Source organism: Pelodiscus sinensis, chromosome 27 (assembly GCF_052426305.1).
Source record: "Pelodiscus sinensis isolate ZL-2025 chromosome 27, ASM5242630v1, whole genome shotgun sequence".
Lineage (NCBI taxonomy): Eukaryota > Metazoa > Chordata > Testudines > Trionychidae > Pelodiscus > Pelodiscus sinensis.
The window spans coordinates 13,400,494-13,417,307 of record NC_143078.1 but is presented as its reverse complement, the minus strand read 5'-3'; the positions used below and the strand labels follow the sequence as shown (position 1 = coordinate 13,417,307).

Genomic DNA, 16,814 nt, shown 5'->3' with positions numbered 1-16,814 from the left:
GGTCTCGAATGCTGTCCAAGAGCCTTGTGAGTGCTGGCTGCTGAACTTTAATTTAATTGCTACCATATTCCACTCATGCTGTAGCTATGCTGTGGATAGTATGTCTACATTGCATGTGCTGCAGTTGTGCCCCTGTAGAGTGACACCTACCATGACAAAAGGCATTTTTCTGTCCCGTAGTAAATCCACCCCCTCGAGACTGTAGTAAGATCAACAGAGGAATTCTTCCACTGTCTTTCCTGTGCCCTATAGTGGGTTTAGGTCAACCTAACTACACCACACAATGCATGACATTTTTCACAGGCTTGAGCAGTATAGCAAGGGTGACCTAAGTTTTCAGATGCAGTCCTGGTGAGGCTTGTAGTAGCAGGGCCAGGGCCTCAGCATCCCGGTGGTGGTAGTGGGGCAGAGGCAGCCCGCAACCCAGCCAGAGGCAGAGCAGTCTGTGTGTGCTGGCCCAGCAGCGGGACTGGTGCCACAGAGGCCGATTGGGGCTGTGTGCTGGCCTGGCAGCAAGGGGCAGAGCTGCAGCAGCCTGGCTGGCAGTAAGGCAGGGTCGTGGCAGCCCATCAGGGGAAGCCAGTCGGGAGCTGCGGTAGCAGAGCCGGGACCATGACAACTCAGCTGGGCCTGAGGCAGCCTGATCAGGGGTGCATGCCAGCCAGCAGTGGAACTGGTGCTGTCACGGCCCCAGCTGGGAACAGGGCAGCTCAGCCAGGGCTGGTGCTGTGGCAGCAGGGCCAAGGCTGCTGTGCTGGCAGTGAGGCTGGAGCAGCCCTGCCGCCCAGCTGGCAGCGGGGCTGAAGGAGCCAGTGACAGGAAGGGGTGGCAGGGTGAGAGGGCTGGTAGCAGGGCTCCTTTCCTGGTCTGGCAAATTCCTTCATCTGGGACTGTTCAGTGCTGGGCTAGGGAGGTCCAATCTGTAGCTTTTGGGGCTCTTTCAGCGTCTTGCTGTAGGTATTACTCCATGTTTAAGTTTCCCTGTCCCTTTTGAGTTTTCTGATGCTTTTTTTTCTTTTAGATGAAGATGCCCATGTGCAAGAGCAAATTATCCTAATGGAAGGCAGCATGGAAAAGTGCATGCCAGAAATCAACTGCAATGGGATGGTACAAATGACTGCCTTCTCAGACTCCAACCAAGGGTCTGAGACGCTTGAGGAGGACCTTCATAATGCCAATAACTGTGATGAGCACGCCCTAGCAAAGGATGGTTTCCACACTTGTAATTACATCCAGCATAATGGAGATGCAGAGAACCGGTCACAAGAAGAAATGTCGGACTCACGTGTGCCCTTAATTTCTGAGGTTCTCGATTCCATGGTATATCAGCCCACTTCTAGTGAAGAGCAGTCGTTCAATGAGCAGGAGATAAGCCAGTTGCAAGAGAGTATACGGGCAGAAATACCCTCAGAGGATGAGAATGAAAATAATGGCACATCTGAGAATAAAGGTACCAGAGGAACCCTCCCTATTAGGGGATCTGTCCTATGGAGGCTTTATGTGGGCTGACTTGACTCTACCTGAAGCCATATCCACTCTGAGGATCTGTCTGTGGGGTTACAGCCTTGGATTGATAAGCAGTTGTGCCTTTATGATGGATTCCAGTGTGTGTAAAATGCTATAATGCACACTCATATAATTCATTCTGCCCTTCCCGTCTTTAAAAAGCACCAGTAACATTCTTTTCCAAGTATGTTTGTTTATGATCAGGATTATGCCTCAAATGGGAACATTCCCTCAGTTTTCTGACTCTAGTTCAGACATCCTTGCTTTTTAAAATCAAGAACTGGGTGGAAGTATAGGGTAGCACAGTGGAGTTCGTGAACGCAAAGACACAACTGCTTTTTAACCTTGGCGTGCGAGAGATGCCTGGACTAGAGTGAGGGAGAAGAGGACTGGCAGAATATAGGGCAATATAGGAAGGCTTGTACTGACATCCCAATTTTTACGGTGGCAGGATCCAAAAGTAACTTTTCTCACAAAGTATTAAAAGTAGCCGGGCTTTACTTTTCTATCCTGATTTCCTTAAGCGATATTCCATTACAGAATGAAAAATGCATTTCAACCAGAAGTGTAAATGGGCAGAGGAAGTTTTTTTTGCTCGTAAAGAGAAAAGACTTCAAGTTGGTTTATAGGGTTGGTTGTAACAAGAGATAACAAACTACAAAACTCATTTGATGTCAAAATCTGTATGATGGAGAAACAAAACTCTTTTGAGACATACCCAAAGATGTACTTGGTATCATTTAAACTCGATTAAACTACTGTTCATTTGAGTCAGACAAATCGAGTTTCAAAATAACAAACTGAGAACAATCCCTGCACTTTGTCAACTAAATTGTATTGTAGGATTAACTCCTTAAAATGCTATCAAGGAAACTTAAGGGAATGTAAGAGCTAAAAAGAAATTTAACAAAGTATCCAAACTCCGCTTGTATTGAGTCTGTTGATGACTCTGCTAGAGTACTAGACACACCTCATTTGTCAGAACTGCTTTCCCACTGCACTTAGGAATCCTTACTAGATGCAGTTTAATGATTTCCCCCACTCTTTGTTTCCAGCATATCCATCCCTGTTCTAACTGTACACTTTAGACCTTGCAGCCATCTGCATTGTTGCTATGGGTAGTGGTGCTGTCATCTTTGGAATTTAACCCTTGTAACTTTAAAGAAGGCTTCCTTAGGGTTCAGGCTCTTGTAGGCCTTAACAGTGCTGCAGAAAGTGTTTTAAAATTCTGCTGGTGTCGGCCCTGTCAAAGAGCCGGTTTGCATGTAAACAAATTAATTTTTAAAAGGCCAAGCTAGCAGAGCTCAAACACAGCCATTTTCCTTCCCTTGCACATGCTCTGTTCTGCTAATATTTCAGTGTCTTCATTGTGCAGCACAGGGGGGAGGAGCTCTTGCATACATGTGTACTGAGCAGAAAGTGCTAGTTGGGTCAATTTTACAATCAAAATCCCCCTTGCTTGTGGTATTAAAAAGATATGGACTGGAGGTTGGTGGTTAGTAGCTAGTTTGCGGGAGGAGGGGAGTTGTGGTAATTGACCTATATCTTTCCTGTGGGGTTTGGGTGGCAGATGGTGGTCCTGTCCCTGCAGATTTAATCAGCTGTTGTGCATATTGCATTTAGGGAAATCCACTGCTGGGAATTTTCTCCTTAATCCCCTTGAGCCCAAGAATGCAGATAAGCTCAAAGTGAAGATAGCTGATCTAGGAAATGCCTGCTGGGTGGTAAGTGTAAAACCTTTCAGTGTTGAGTTACCAAAGTTGCTAATTGTTCCCAATTGACTGGGCTTGATGGGGACTGTATTTACTTAAAAATAAAAGGTGTAAAACATTTGTGGTTCACCTTCAGTGTCCTGAGGGATAACTTAATCCTTAACAAAACAACAAATGGTCTGGTCGCACTTTATAGACTAACAAAACATGGAGATGGGATCATGAGCTTTCGTGAGCACAGCCCACTTCTTCAGATGAACAGAGTTGATCTCTGAAGAATTGGGCTGTGCCCACGAAAGCTCATGATCCAATCTACATGTTTTGTTAGTCTATAAAGTACGATCAGACCATTTGTTGTTTTTTCCTTTACAGACTAACTCGGCTACCACCTGAAGCTTCTTAATCCTTAATATTTAAGTTTTCAGAGAGTCCTCCTGATGTTTTACTGATGTGCCTTATTGCAGCCTATCAGATCATGCACTCTAAGGACCATTTCATTTGTGACTCCTGAGCATGCAAGATAAACTGGAAATAGTTTTGGCTTTTAAAGGCTTTATTGTGCAGCAAAGAACATCTATTTACATTATTTCAAATAGCAAAATGGTTTGGAACAGTCTTAGTCCCTTGAAAAATCTTAAATTCAGGATTCTCTGTTTGAATTGCAACTATTGATGAGACAATGTCCTATAAGGCCGTGTTTCTCAAACTGTGGGTCCCAACACACCCTCTTCTCCCTACCCCCCTCACCCCCCCGGGGGGAGGTGGGGTCACAAGCAACTTAGATGGGGGTTGCGGTTTCAAAGTTTGAGAACCTCTGCTATAAGGGCTTTCTTTCTCTGCCTTAGGTGGTTTTGCCACATCCCTTCTAGTAAAGGAGAAGGTTGGACTAAGGTGCCACCAGACTTGTTTTTTGCTTCTTGGTAGTGATTAAAATAGAAATGTATCTTTCTGGGTATTTTAGTATAGGTTAACCTTTATTTAAAATGTGTTTGCAAAAGCTTTGTTGTTCACTTAATTTTGTGGTGGTATGATTTAGTGATCCGCGTTCTCGGAATTCACGAGCATTAGCACACAAACTAATAGCTATGAAATACATCTAATAAGCATGGTTCCTAATGTGTAGACTGCACGTCTTCATGTTTGACAGAAGCCTTTGGCATCTGGCAGATGTAAAATAGGTTACCTGTCACAGTCACTTGATAACATTCGTCAAATTGTTGTTCAACTTTGAAACTGGTATTCTCACCTGTTCTTTCTACTCTTTGCTGTCATCTGAATTGTTAGGCTATTTTATCTATGAAAAGTGCCTCTAGTAAGGGCATTTTAATCATTTGAAAGTTAAGAAACTGTTTAATTAAAATGTCTGTCATGTTTCATCTTCAAGATCTCTCGGAAAATAGCATATCTCTGGTACTAATTCTCTTCCTTTTGAGAACTCAACAGCATCCCTTTTCTTTCTTTAGCACAAGCACTTCACTGAGGACATTCAGACAAGGCAATACCGGTCCCTGGAGGTGCTGATAGGGTCCGGGTATAACACTCCTGCTGATATTTGGAGCACAGCCTGTATGGTGAGTTTGGTCATGCAGCGTGTATCTTCAGTAGTCAGTGGCTGCAGAGAATTCTGGGAAATTTCAGCACAGAGTGTACTCTGTGGACCACAGAATGATTTCTGGCTCCAACAAAAGAGCCAGGGTTTAAAGGAAAGCAACCAGGCAGTTTCTAGGTTTGGTAAATCCCATGTGCTCATTCCTCAGGCAAACACTCTTAAAACACCTAGGAGTGGTGCAGATATGTGATTTTCTGTTGTGCAGAGCGTAGTTACTGCTCTTTGGAATTCATCATCCTATTGCTGGATAGACCAAAGTTGTTATGCATATCCTGTCTCTGATTTGTGATTGTATTGCATGACGTAGAAATACAATTCGAGAAGACAACCTAACATTTTCTCTCTTCTGCTGCTTTTACATCTGCCTTTCTTGGCCTCCGGGTTTCTCTAATGCCTCTGGCTTTAGCAATCAATATTTTGTATAGATGAGACACTCACACATCCCAAGCCTTGTTAGGAATCATCCCACATTCTGTGAATAAGATTGAAGTGAAAAAGGGCTGTTCTTAGGATGACTGGCAAATGTTGAATATAGTTTTTTTTCTCTCTAAACAAGTGCGTTTGAGATCTAGCCATTGATTACAAATTACACTATATCTCCTTGATCTTGGGTTTTTTTTGGCTCCCTTCAGTATTTAATTTTATTCAGAGCTCATTTTGTATTGGCAAGCTTAGCAAATATGATTGCATGGCCTCATTCCTGCCATGGAGAAGTCAAGCTGTGCTTCTGATAAATGAAACAAAATAGAATGCAATGTCATTGTTCCCTGTGCAGCGCTTGTGATCAATAAAACAACACAGATGTGACTTAGGAACTTGAATTAGATCGTTTCTAGCTATAATGGCATTTTAAAGAATATTCATTTTTCCCCTCTTTTTCAGGGTCTGCTTTTTTATTTGTCTATCTTACAGTGACCAGGCACTACATGATTTGGGTTGGCATCTGATTTCATTCCTCATGAGAACACTGATCTATAGAGAACTCCCTTGTTGTATATCCAACATTGTTTAAGGGGCTATAGCCAAGTCACCATGTCCTTTGCAGCACATTAGACTTAAATTTGGTAGGAACCTCAGAATTTTCAGAAGTACCCTTCTAAATTTTCCCTCTGCAGCCCACAACCTGAGCTGTTTCAGTAGTGTGTCTATTTGTTTTGAATTCCTATTTTATACTGCCTCAGGACTTTAGCCTTTCAGTATAATGTAAATTCTTGTACTGAGGCTTGACACACACAATTGAAAAGTAGCTGGAGGCTGTGGTAGCTTGCCAAGTGGGACCTCAGAGTGTTGGCGATTTGAGATTGTAGGATGAGCTCACTATATGCGAATGCCCTTTTTAAAGCAATTGATGGTGATGGTTTAAAAAATTGTTGTAATATTCCAGATTTAATACCCAAGTTTTTAATTCAGTAAGTCTATTGCAGATTTTCTGCAGACTCAGGAGGAAGATGGTTAGTTTGCACTTTGTTTTGAGACATCTTTGCAGCCATCAGAACTATAGTGTAACATTACTTGTAAATAAAAGCTAAAGTGGCAGAGAACAGTCTGTGGGCAAGAGGTGGATGTTTCACAATCAGAGTATAGATGACCCTCGGTTCTGTTTCTTAAATACTGTAAACAAGCTCTGTAGAAAATGCAGCTTTGTTCTAAATCAGCAAAAGTCTTCAACATATCAAAAATCTAAGTATTGGAAGCAGCATAAAATAAACAGAATTTGTCATCAGGACACCCAAGAAACACTTATTTCAGTGGCTCACATTGTGGGCTGTATAGGGAAGATTTAGAAGATACAGGGCTACGTAATTCTGTGTCTCCAAATCTAGAAGTGAAGAATTGGAGAAAATGTGCTTGGAAGGTGGTTGAACTTGTGAAAAATGGCCTTTTTGGAGGAAGCTTCATGGAAACTGCTTTTAAGCCAAGGTGTGCTGCATGGTGTTGATCGCTAACCAAAACAAAGTCTAGTTTGGGGGTCAAGCTGGTGAATCCTTGGTTTTGTACAATGTTTTAATAGTTGAACTTCATCTCAGTTACACTCATTTTTCCATGATCCAAATTTTCTCAGTGAGATGATCTTTTGAAATACATTAATAGATCTGCCGTAATGGCCGTGGGCCTTCATCACAACTTATTAGAATAGATCTATATGTCTTTTGAGGTTTGTTTACAAGTAATTGTTTCCTCCTCACATCCAAAATGCTACATCTGCTCTTCAATGCTAATATGTCTAATAGTGACAACTTAAAAACAATTGAGCACATTAATTTTTCTTGTATAGGCCTTTGAACTAGCCACAGGAGACTACTTGTTTGAGCCCCACTCTGGAGAAGACTACTCGCGGGATGAAGGTGAGTGTGTGTCTGTGTTTACTCTTCTAAAATGGGATATTAGCAAAGGGGTTAGCTGAATGGGGGGCCAGGGGAGCTTTCTGTTATGAGTCACTGAAGTAGAGGTTCCTTGTTTGGATACGTATCTGCGTGCTTGAGTAAAGAAGCCCAGGTTAGTAGTATTGGAGGGGGACTTATGTGCTCCTGAGGCTGCATTTTTCGTTACTAAGCAGTAAAGGCTCAGTTTTTGTTGCTTAATACCTAACAAACATTCCCTTGTCTCTTACTGCTATCTTTTCCATATTAGTGTTAATGTGATTCTTCTTCATGCTCAAAATGAATACAAATCTAAATCTCTTTAATCATTTCTCTCTGTTCCTGATTTGAATCTTAAGTCTTGTAGAATATATACATAATCTCAGATTTAAGATTCCATATTCCAAATGTGCATAATTAAGCCAGGGTATGTAATACTGAAAATGCCATCCCTCTGAGTCTGCATTAGGCATAGGGAGAAAGACCTAGTAGTACCTCCACAAACACAATGACACCATACTATTTATAATATATACACCTCTTAAGTAGAGCTTTGGTCTGTGGATCTCCGTGTGTAAACAACTTTATCCTCAATTATTGATGGAAAATTGAGAAAGTTGCATGAGTTTCCCAATATCATACAGCAGAGCAAGGAATAGAATATTTGTTGTCTGAGCTCCAGGCAGGTGTTCTCACCACAGGATCAAGTTGTCTCAAAAAGATAGTGACAGTCTCAAAATGCTAGAAACATGCTATAGCAACAAGTGAAAAATTTCCCTATAAATATGCAGTGTAACGAACACTTTCGCTAATAGCTAATCAGAGTGTAGCCTTTCCTAGTGTTGTCTTAACTACCTCCTGCCCATTTTAGAATACAGATGATTGATTTGTTGGAGTAGCAAGCTTATAACAGTGCCCATTTCAAAGATCTGAATTTTGAGCAGACAATATAAAGGCATTGTTCAGAAGAAATACAAATGTTTTGTAAATGCAGTTTTACCTAGTATGTTGCTCAGCAACACACCTATAGCATTAATCATGGCTCTTTTCATTGACGGAGCCGTTGGCTTTGTTTCACACTTTAAACAGACCTTACGTGAGCAGTGAAATTAGCTAACATTTATTCCATTTTCCAGTAGCTTAATCATAGAGAACGTTTCTAGGCCTCAACCACTTGGCCCGCCTACAGTTATTGTACATGTCTAGAAAATCAAATCAGTAGTAGAGAAGTGGTATTCCTCAAGCTTTTGTTCTCAAAAGGCAGGTTTTAATTTGAAGATGTACGTTAGTAGATAATGTAGCTGAAGGGGGAGTTGCTTCCAACTCACTAGGATCTTTTTGTATCTCTGTAGCCATTTGGTCTGTACTGCACATGCTAAAGAAATAATTCAATTTATGTAACTTGGTCACTTTTTTTCTCACAAGGGACTTGTCAAGAATTCTACACCACTGGTGTAGTTCCTATTTCTGTCACTTTCTTACATATTAGACTACTCTATATGAGTAGTAATTTCTTGAAAATCCATGGTTTTCTTGAAAATCCTAATGTCTCTGAATTGTTCCAGAGGTGTCTAATTGCATCAGTTAATTCCCTTGATACTCATAATTGGTGCAGTTTGTGTTACTCCAAATTTCACTGGAGACCTCCCCACTCATCTGTATTTATTAAATGAGGAATTAAGAATTCACTATAGAGTTAAACTCAAGGAGAACGAACACACACACTCACACTGTCTCTCATGCCCTCAGGCACACTTACACGGGCAAAGAGGTTGCAGAGAGAGAAAATCAAGGCATAGTATGTCCGGAGCGTCTGCCTGCAGTCATGGATCCCAGCAAGCTAATCATAAAAAGAAGGCTTCTGCCACATGTTCTCTCCTTTTTATTGGAATTGAGTGGCTCCTGTCACACTCAGGGTCCTTCCTCCATGTTTGTCAGCGAAGAGTGTGCCACATCTCTCTTGATCAGGGTCCTTCGTTTGCTTAGCACAGCGGTGTCCCATGATTGCTTTAATTAGTCATCATCTGGCTCCACATTCTTAACCTTGCTGTTTTCCTCACCCCAAACACGCTCCAGTCTCCATTCACACACACTCTTATCACAGCATGGAATGCGGCTTAGAGTAAGTTACAGAAATTAAAAACTCCAGTCATCGGAGGAAGTGGACTGTGCCCATGAAAGCTCATGATCCCATCTCCATGTTTTGTTAGTCTGTAAAGTTCTACCAGACCATTTGTTGTTTTTTTCTGTATCAGACTAACTCGGCTACCCCCTGAACCTTCAGAAATTAAAAAGTGACTTAGAAAGGAACTGCTCTGCCTCAAACAGTGTTCTCAGCAATGCAGTTAGCAGCAGGTTTTGTCATTCTCTAAGTCATGTGTTGGTAGGACCTTACAGTTAGTTGTATTTCCAGAAAATTTATGTGTAAATCAAGTAACTCGAATTTAATAGCTCGGGTGGAGGCTTTACACAGCATTTCATATATTAAAAAGCACAGTCACATTACACAGCTGATGTGTGAAATATATGAAAATTCTAGGGCTTTCAAGCGATTTTAAAAAATGTAATTGTGGGATTAATTGCGCAATTAATCACGTGTGCCTCCCCTTTGAAACACCGCCACAGCATTTTAACGGGGCGGTGCTGCATGGAGCCTGGGGTTAGCTAGAGACCCCAGCTGACCCTTGGCTTCATGCAGCGCTGCCCTTTTGAAGCGCCGTGGTGATGCATCAAAGGGGCAGCACAACACAGAGCCCAGGATTAGCTGGAGTGCCCAGCTGATCCCAGACTCCACGGCTGCCCCTTTAAAATGCTGCCTCTGGCTTTTCAAGGGGGCAGCTGCCGTGGAGCCCAAGGTCAGCTGGGGACTGCCCAACTGACCCTGGGCTCTGGGGAAATTCTGCACAGAGCCTGGGATCAACTGGGGACTCCCCAGCTGACCCCAGGCTCCAGGCTGCCCCTTTAAAATGCCACCTCCACATGTTTCAAAGGGGCAGTAGAGCTAGGGGTCAGCTGGGAACTCCCCAGCTGATCCTGGGCTCCGTGTGGCATTTCCCCAGAACCTGGGGTCAGCTGGGGAGTCCCTAGCTGACTCCGGGTTCCATAGGACTCCCCAGCTGATCTCGGGTTCCCTGACTTAGCTGTGAGGCACTGGCCCTTTGAAACATCACCTTTGTGTGTTTCAAAGTGGCAGTGGAGCCCGGGGTCAGATGTGGAGTCCCCAGCTGATCCCAGGCTCCGCATTGTGCTGCCCCTTTGAAGTGCCACAGCAACACTTCAGAGGGGCAGCGCAGCATTAATGCCTGCGATTAATCTGTTAATTTTTTAAACACGTTAATTCTTGACTGCGTTAATCGCAGGCGTTAACGTGTATCAATTGACAGCCCTAGTAAATTCCTCTGGGTTAGGAGTCTCTGAACAGCCTTAGTAGGCATTGGAAAAATGCCATATCTGCTTCAATGACAGGGAACCTCTTCCAGACATTTCAAAGCACTAAAAATAATTTTCCAGGCAGGAGAGTTTGCTTGATTCAAATTGAAGAATACAGACACCACAGCGTATGCAGTTGTATATATCTTAAGCTGGTGATCTTCAGAAATTAGAATCTCTGCATTTAGATAGCGTGTGCAACCACAGCTAATGAATCCCCACCAGCACTGCCGTGTCCTATAGGAAGTTAGATTACTTATTGTCTAATTTGAAACACACATCAAATGGAACAGAAAGCTACAAGATAGGTGTAGATGTACAATCCATGCAACACAGGTCAAAGTGACATCTCAGTAAGAGAGCTTTGGAGTCCTCTCCTGGGGTAGCCTTTGATTGTAGCATGTTTCAGAGATCTCCAGTCTTATATATAGATTTGTAATCCTGGTGTATTGGCAACCTTGAGAATTTGTGCATCTTGTATATCTACTTGGAGCATTTCAGTAATTGCATGTCTTTTACAGTGACATCTAGTTCCCCCTTCAGCTGAATTTGTAAGTGCAAGAGTTCAAGAATGGTATGGAAAATCCTAAAGCTAAGGAAGAATTACAGGACTGAAATCTGAGCAGTGTGAACTGAAAGTATTTCAGTTCCTGTTTAAAAATTGGTTTTAGTTCAAATTTAAAACTTTGAAGAAAAGCAGTCTATTTTCCACCCACCCCTGGAATATAATTCTTTGGACTCCAGGATAACTAAGACAGACCAAACAGGATATTCCTAATATTTCTCAAGTGTAAAGCATTTACCCTGTATACATAATAAACCTGAAATTGCTTCCCCCTTCAGCAGATCACCTTTAAACAGCTACTCTGTCCCACAAGTTTGTTGTTGAAATAAGCCTTTTACAGCCACTTTTCCATTCTCCCATCTTTCTGTCCCTTTTGTTTTATTCTTCTTCCCCTTCTGTTTTAGACCACATTGCGCATATTGTAGAGCTGCTAGGCAGAATTCCAAGGCACTTTGCCCTCTGTGGGAAATATTCACAGGAGTTCTTCGATCACAGAGGTAGTATTTTTTTCCCCCACCCTTTCCTCCTCCAGGCACCAGGGATGCAGACAATCAGGAGACGGAGCATCCACACCAGTTTTTTGTTCCACGTCAGCCCACATACCAATGGAGTATAGGCTTCCCTAGGTCCCAGAGTTCCTAGAGTACTAGGAACTACAATCCAAGGATTCTCCTAGTAGGGGATTTGAAGTCTGGACTTGATCCATTTCTTCCCAGTTAGTGAAGAAAACAAGAATGAAAAGTTTTCCAAATGGAGGTGTGCATGCTGCTCTCTCTGTCGGTGTCCAGAGCTGTTGCTCTGTGTGGAGTGCCTTGTATTGATATCTGCTATGTATGTCTCTCTTCTTTCTGAAATGTTTTGGAACATGCAGATCACATTGCATTGATCATAGAACTTCTGGGGAAAATACCTCGCAAGCTCATTGTGGCAGGAAAATATTCCAAGGAGTTTTTCACCAAAAAAGGTAAAAGTAAACCACAATTTTTCTAGGAGAGCCCTAATGCCTGTTGCTGAAGCCTACCAGGTAACTATAAACCACATCAAAGCCATGATCTTAAGTTTTCTGGCTGCTGTACCACCGGTTGCTGAGGATCAAGGTGCTGCTCTGTACATGGGTTCTTACCTGGCTACTGAGTGCATACCAGTGCTCCCATCTCAGCACATACCAACCACAAGCAGATGGCGAACACTGCTGTGATCAGTATGTTGGCTTTGTGGGCTGATTTGGCATGCAGTCAGTTTTTATCAACTAATGGCTTTAATGTGCTGTTGAGTTCCTTTATCTAGGCAACCTTGCTCATCTCCTGGCCTACTAATTTAATTCTATCAGAGCAGCGGTACCCTATGGAAGTGAATATTGAGAGGTGCTGTTTCAAATCCCAAGTTTGTTCTTCTGTAGAGTCCTGAAATAATTCAACTCTATTTGAGGAAGCAATATTCTGCTGAGCTGTAGGAAGCTGGCAGAATTGTATTAGCCAGGCCAAGAATCTCTTAATGAGGGTAATACTTTTCTGTCATGAGGGCTTCTTAACACTAGCTCCTAGTTAAAATGCATCTGTCTTCTCTCCTTTGGGCAGAGCATGAGGACTGAAGTGTTTTGTGTTCTGATGTCCAGTAATCTTCAGATTTAGAAGTCTGAATAGGAAACACCTGTCTATGTGCAGAACCTCTCCTCTCAGACTGGTTCTGTGTATCTGCAAGTCAGGACAGGTAGCGGGTGCTCTTGTGTTAATGTCTATATTTTTCAGTTATAGTGACTAATCTTGTATTAAGACTGAAGCAGAAGGAGAGAGAAATTAGTCTTGCAAGTATCTCTTCTATAACTGGTTGACTTGCAAAGGCAGCTTTATAAAAAGTGAAGCTTGAGTTGTTAAAATTCAACCCTTTATGCCCCCAGACATCATTTACCAAAGCAACACTTGAGTCCTGATGCCACCCCTAAGTAACTTGGTAAGCCACTCTGGTACTGTTTGTGACTTGCTGTTGACGTGTCTGATTTGGTTTTCAGGTGATCTGAAACACATCACCAAACTGAAGCCCTGGGGCCTTTTTGAAGTTCTGGTGGAGAAATATGAGTGGTCCCAAGATGAGGCAGCTGCATTCACAGACTTCTTATTACCTATGTTGGAGCTGATTCCAGAGAAACGGGCTACGGCAGCTGAGTGTCTCAGGCACCCCTGGCTTAACTCCTAGGGCTTCAACCCTACACCACAGTTCTACGGTCTGGTTTACAACATACCCAGTTGTTCCAACTGCCCCTCCCCAGATCCATTTTTTTTCCTTATTTCTTTTCAGCATGAAGCTCTTCCTTCAGGGCTTCTGAGATTTTAGATAAATTTAACCTGTTCACCTGAGTTTGCTTATTTGATTAAGCCGAGACTCTTCTCAGCCAGTGGGCATCCTGTGAGCTTTGCCTTGTCTGGGCTTTGCCAAAGATTGACTGACTGGAATACAAAGTTGCCTCTGAGTCTCTTACCTGTTAATGTAGGCATGAGCTGATCTGCATTCATATGTGCTCCTTTAACTAAATTACACCAAGGAAGGGGGATATGAAGATCTGTGAATCCATTCTTAGCTCCCTGACTCAAGTCAATTTTCCACTGCACGTCCAGTAGCTAGCAGGAGGATGAGAAATGACAGATTGGTACCTGGGTGATAACTCAAAATCCTTCACCCACCCCTTGGTGTCTGTTGTTTCTTGGGTGACTTGTCATGTTCTTATCAGTCAAATAATTTTTCTTTAGTTTTAGCCACTGAATCCTATGAAAAGCTGTATTTAAAAACAATTTTTAGTCCTATTATTTTCCCTTAGTGTTGAGGTTAGTTTCTGAATTCAGTGAAACCTGCTATACACTCAAACACCTGAGCCTAGGACTAAAACTTCACATGGGAATTAAAAAGGGGGGGGAAAAGTTGGAACTGGTTAAACGCACAATCTTCAGAATAGACGTGTGCATGCTTGGAGAGCGGAGAGGCAGTTGGGGGCTGCAGGTGACTCTTCCTAGACATTTGAGTGAGCTGTCAGTGTGTGTTGCTCGTACTGGCACTTCCATTGCCTTTCCTGAAGTTGTCATTGCACCAGTGAGCAGTTGGCATTCAGTCTAGAAAGAGGGAATGTACTTTGACCATTGAGTTACAATGAGAGGGTGGTGGCATCTGTGTCACGGCCACACCACGTTCCTTGACTTTAAAATACCACATTTCCAAAGGTTAATGTAAAGGTTGCTACTGTTAGCTTGCTGTAGGTGCTGGCCTTTAGAAGTAACTTTCCCAAAGGGATTGCCTTTCATTTTCAGAGGCAATTGAGTACCTGGGGATGAGCCTGAGGAGAACTGAACTAGGTGGTTTGGTGTCTTTTTCCTGTAGACAGAGTCAGCTTCTGTTTCCAAGAATCACCCCAAATATGGTTGCCCAGTAGAATATTATATAAGCTTTTAAACTTCTCAGAAAGGTTTGCGGGGGCAGTGATTTTAATTCAGAGTTAAAGCATTGTAGGGTTTGGTAGTTTTACAGTGGGTCTCTCCTAGGCTTGCCTAAGCTATTAGATTCATTGCATCCTACTCTAAAGCAAGGTTTTGGCAGGGTAGTTATTAGCAGCCCTTTCTCACCGTGGACCAAACAGGCCTTTGGGATCAAAAGGACAAACTCAGAGAACAAACTGGCCACAGGATTCGAATTCCCAGAAGGCCAAGGAGGCACTATTAGAGATGGTAACACCAAAGCTATCAGTAAGATACATGTCAGTCTTCTCTGTGTGTTTGAAATCTCAGTTCATAACATCCATCCACAAAAGATGGTGTCCTTATTTAATCCATTTTGAAGATATAACCATCTTGCCCTATATTTTCTTGCTTGTCCAATCGAACACCGACTGGGCTGTTAATGAAATTCATGCTGCATGTTCATTTAGGGGTTCTTAAGCCAGGTTCTCTATGCATAATCTTAAGATTAAAGGAAATAAATATACCAAAACAGTTTAAAACTGCTGAGCAATTTTCCTGGAATCTGGAATTCCTTCTCCAAGAATAATTTTGTTTCTGTTGTAAAGGGGTTACAGACAAGACTGGACTGTATTAACCTTCTGTTTAAATACTGTGAAGACTTTTTGGCAGGGTGATTGGAACTTCTGGTGGCATCACTCAAGCTCACCTCAGCCTGTGCACTTCTGCAACATGGCTGACCTGAAGGAATGAGATACCCATAATGGGGTCTGCACATCAGGTTCTGAGGTATCCATTCCCCCATCACAGCCAGACCAGACGAGGGCTTATCCTCTATCTCAGTAAAAGAGCCAGCTTGTGGGTTAACACACAGAGGCAGCTGTCGGCATTCAGTCTTGTCCCTTGTGCTCGCTCATTTGGGGTTCGTTAAACTTCCAAATTGCCATAAAGTGCTCACTAAAGGATTTGTACTTGCTATGTTCGTCTAAAACCTGAAGGAAAATACATTTTTATTCTTTCTACTTGAGTGCATTCTTTTCTTTGTAAATGCAGTACAATAAAACAGATTATTTAATAACCCACACTTATTCTATTCCTGATATGTTCCCTCTAACTTGTTTGTTATTCTGATAGAGTAGGGGACAGGGTTAACGCATATAGTCTTGAGACCCCATTCACATGTAGTATTGTGTAATCTAGGTAGATAAAATCCCAAATATTAGCAAAATCTTTATTTTGCTTGCTACTAAAATAGAAACTAAGAAGATACAACTTTGCTATAAAGTTGTCCTCTTTAAATAGCCATGTGCCAAACTTTGCCACTTAATAGTCCCTTCCTTTATCTGTCTCTTCTGCCTTCCCTAATAGGGAGCCATCCTTAATTGTAAAGTGGATGTTCAGGGTGCAGCCTGGCTGGAACTGACCTGCTTTCTAGCAACTATTAGGCCATAAACACTAAGTTCTACTTTGCTATGTAGATTGTTGGATTGAGAGCTGGTAGTGCTACCTTTAAGGTCCCCAAATCAGAAGTGGTTGCATTCCTGTGCAATCTGCATTCTTACGTTCCACAGAAGACTGCTGTAGGTGGGCGTTCATAGGGTGTGTCTAGACTACAGGGTTTTTTTCCGAAAAAAGTAGCCTTTTTTGAAAAAACTTCCCCTGCATCTAGCCTGCTGCTGCGTTCTTTCTAAAGTAAATCAAAAGAATGTGGCAGTTTTTTCGACTATGGAAAATGTCGTTTTACGAGGAAGAATGCCTATTTTTAAAGTGCTCTTTCGAAAAAAGATGCCATGTAATGCAAACTGTGATATTTGGAAAAGAGCATCCAGACTGCCTGGGTGCTCTTTCAAAAAAGCACTGATTGTAGTCTAGATGCTCTTTTTCGAAAGAGGCTTGCAGTCTAAATGTAGCCTTAGTCTATGGGGAACTGGTAACTAAACAATGCAGCCAGTGATAGTGTGAATTGAGCTGACTTGAGTGACACTATCTGCTCCATTGAACAGAATCTCAGTTCCCTGCTATGTCATGCTGGAGCCCAGCAGATGAGTGCCAGAAAAGAGGCTTCATCATGCTTTGCCTTGAATGTTGCTCAGTACGGTGAAAGAGGAGTTGTGTAGCCTGGTGAGTTCTAAGGCTGACTTTTTTCACTGCCCCATTAATTCAGCAAGTAGCTGGATTCTTTATACTAACTGG

At 42.4% G+C, this 16,814-nt stretch overlaps 1 protein-coding gene across 4 annotated transcripts in view; it reads left to right on the top strand.

Annotated features, from left to right (window-relative positions):
* Positions 1-15,703, top strand: part of SRPK1 (SRSF protein kinase 1) — a 46,143-nt gene extending 30,440 nt beyond the window's left edge. The window contains exons 11-17 of one of the 4 annotated variants that reach the window (XM_075910476.2): positions 1,022-1,450; positions 3,130-3,230; positions 4,682-4,789; positions 7,103-7,172; positions 11,586-11,678; positions 12,053-12,145; positions 13,190-15,703. In XM_075910476.2, coding sequence (XP_075766591.1) covers positions 1,022-1,450; positions 3,130-3,230; positions 4,682-4,789; positions 7,103-7,172; positions 11,586-11,678; positions 12,053-12,145; positions 13,190-13,374 — 1,079 coding nt within the window. In that variant the 3' untranslated portion in view covers positions 13,375-15,703. Of the gene's footprint in view, positions 1-1,021; positions 1,451-3,129; positions 3,231-4,681; positions 4,790-7,102; positions 7,173-8,936; positions 9,993-11,585; positions 11,679-12,052; positions 12,146-13,189 lie in introns of those variants that run through there. The other 3 variants (XM_075910478.2, XM_075910477.2, XM_075910479.2) reach the window with 3 other exon arrangements.
* Positions 15,704-16,814: the final 1,111 nt, after the last annotated feature.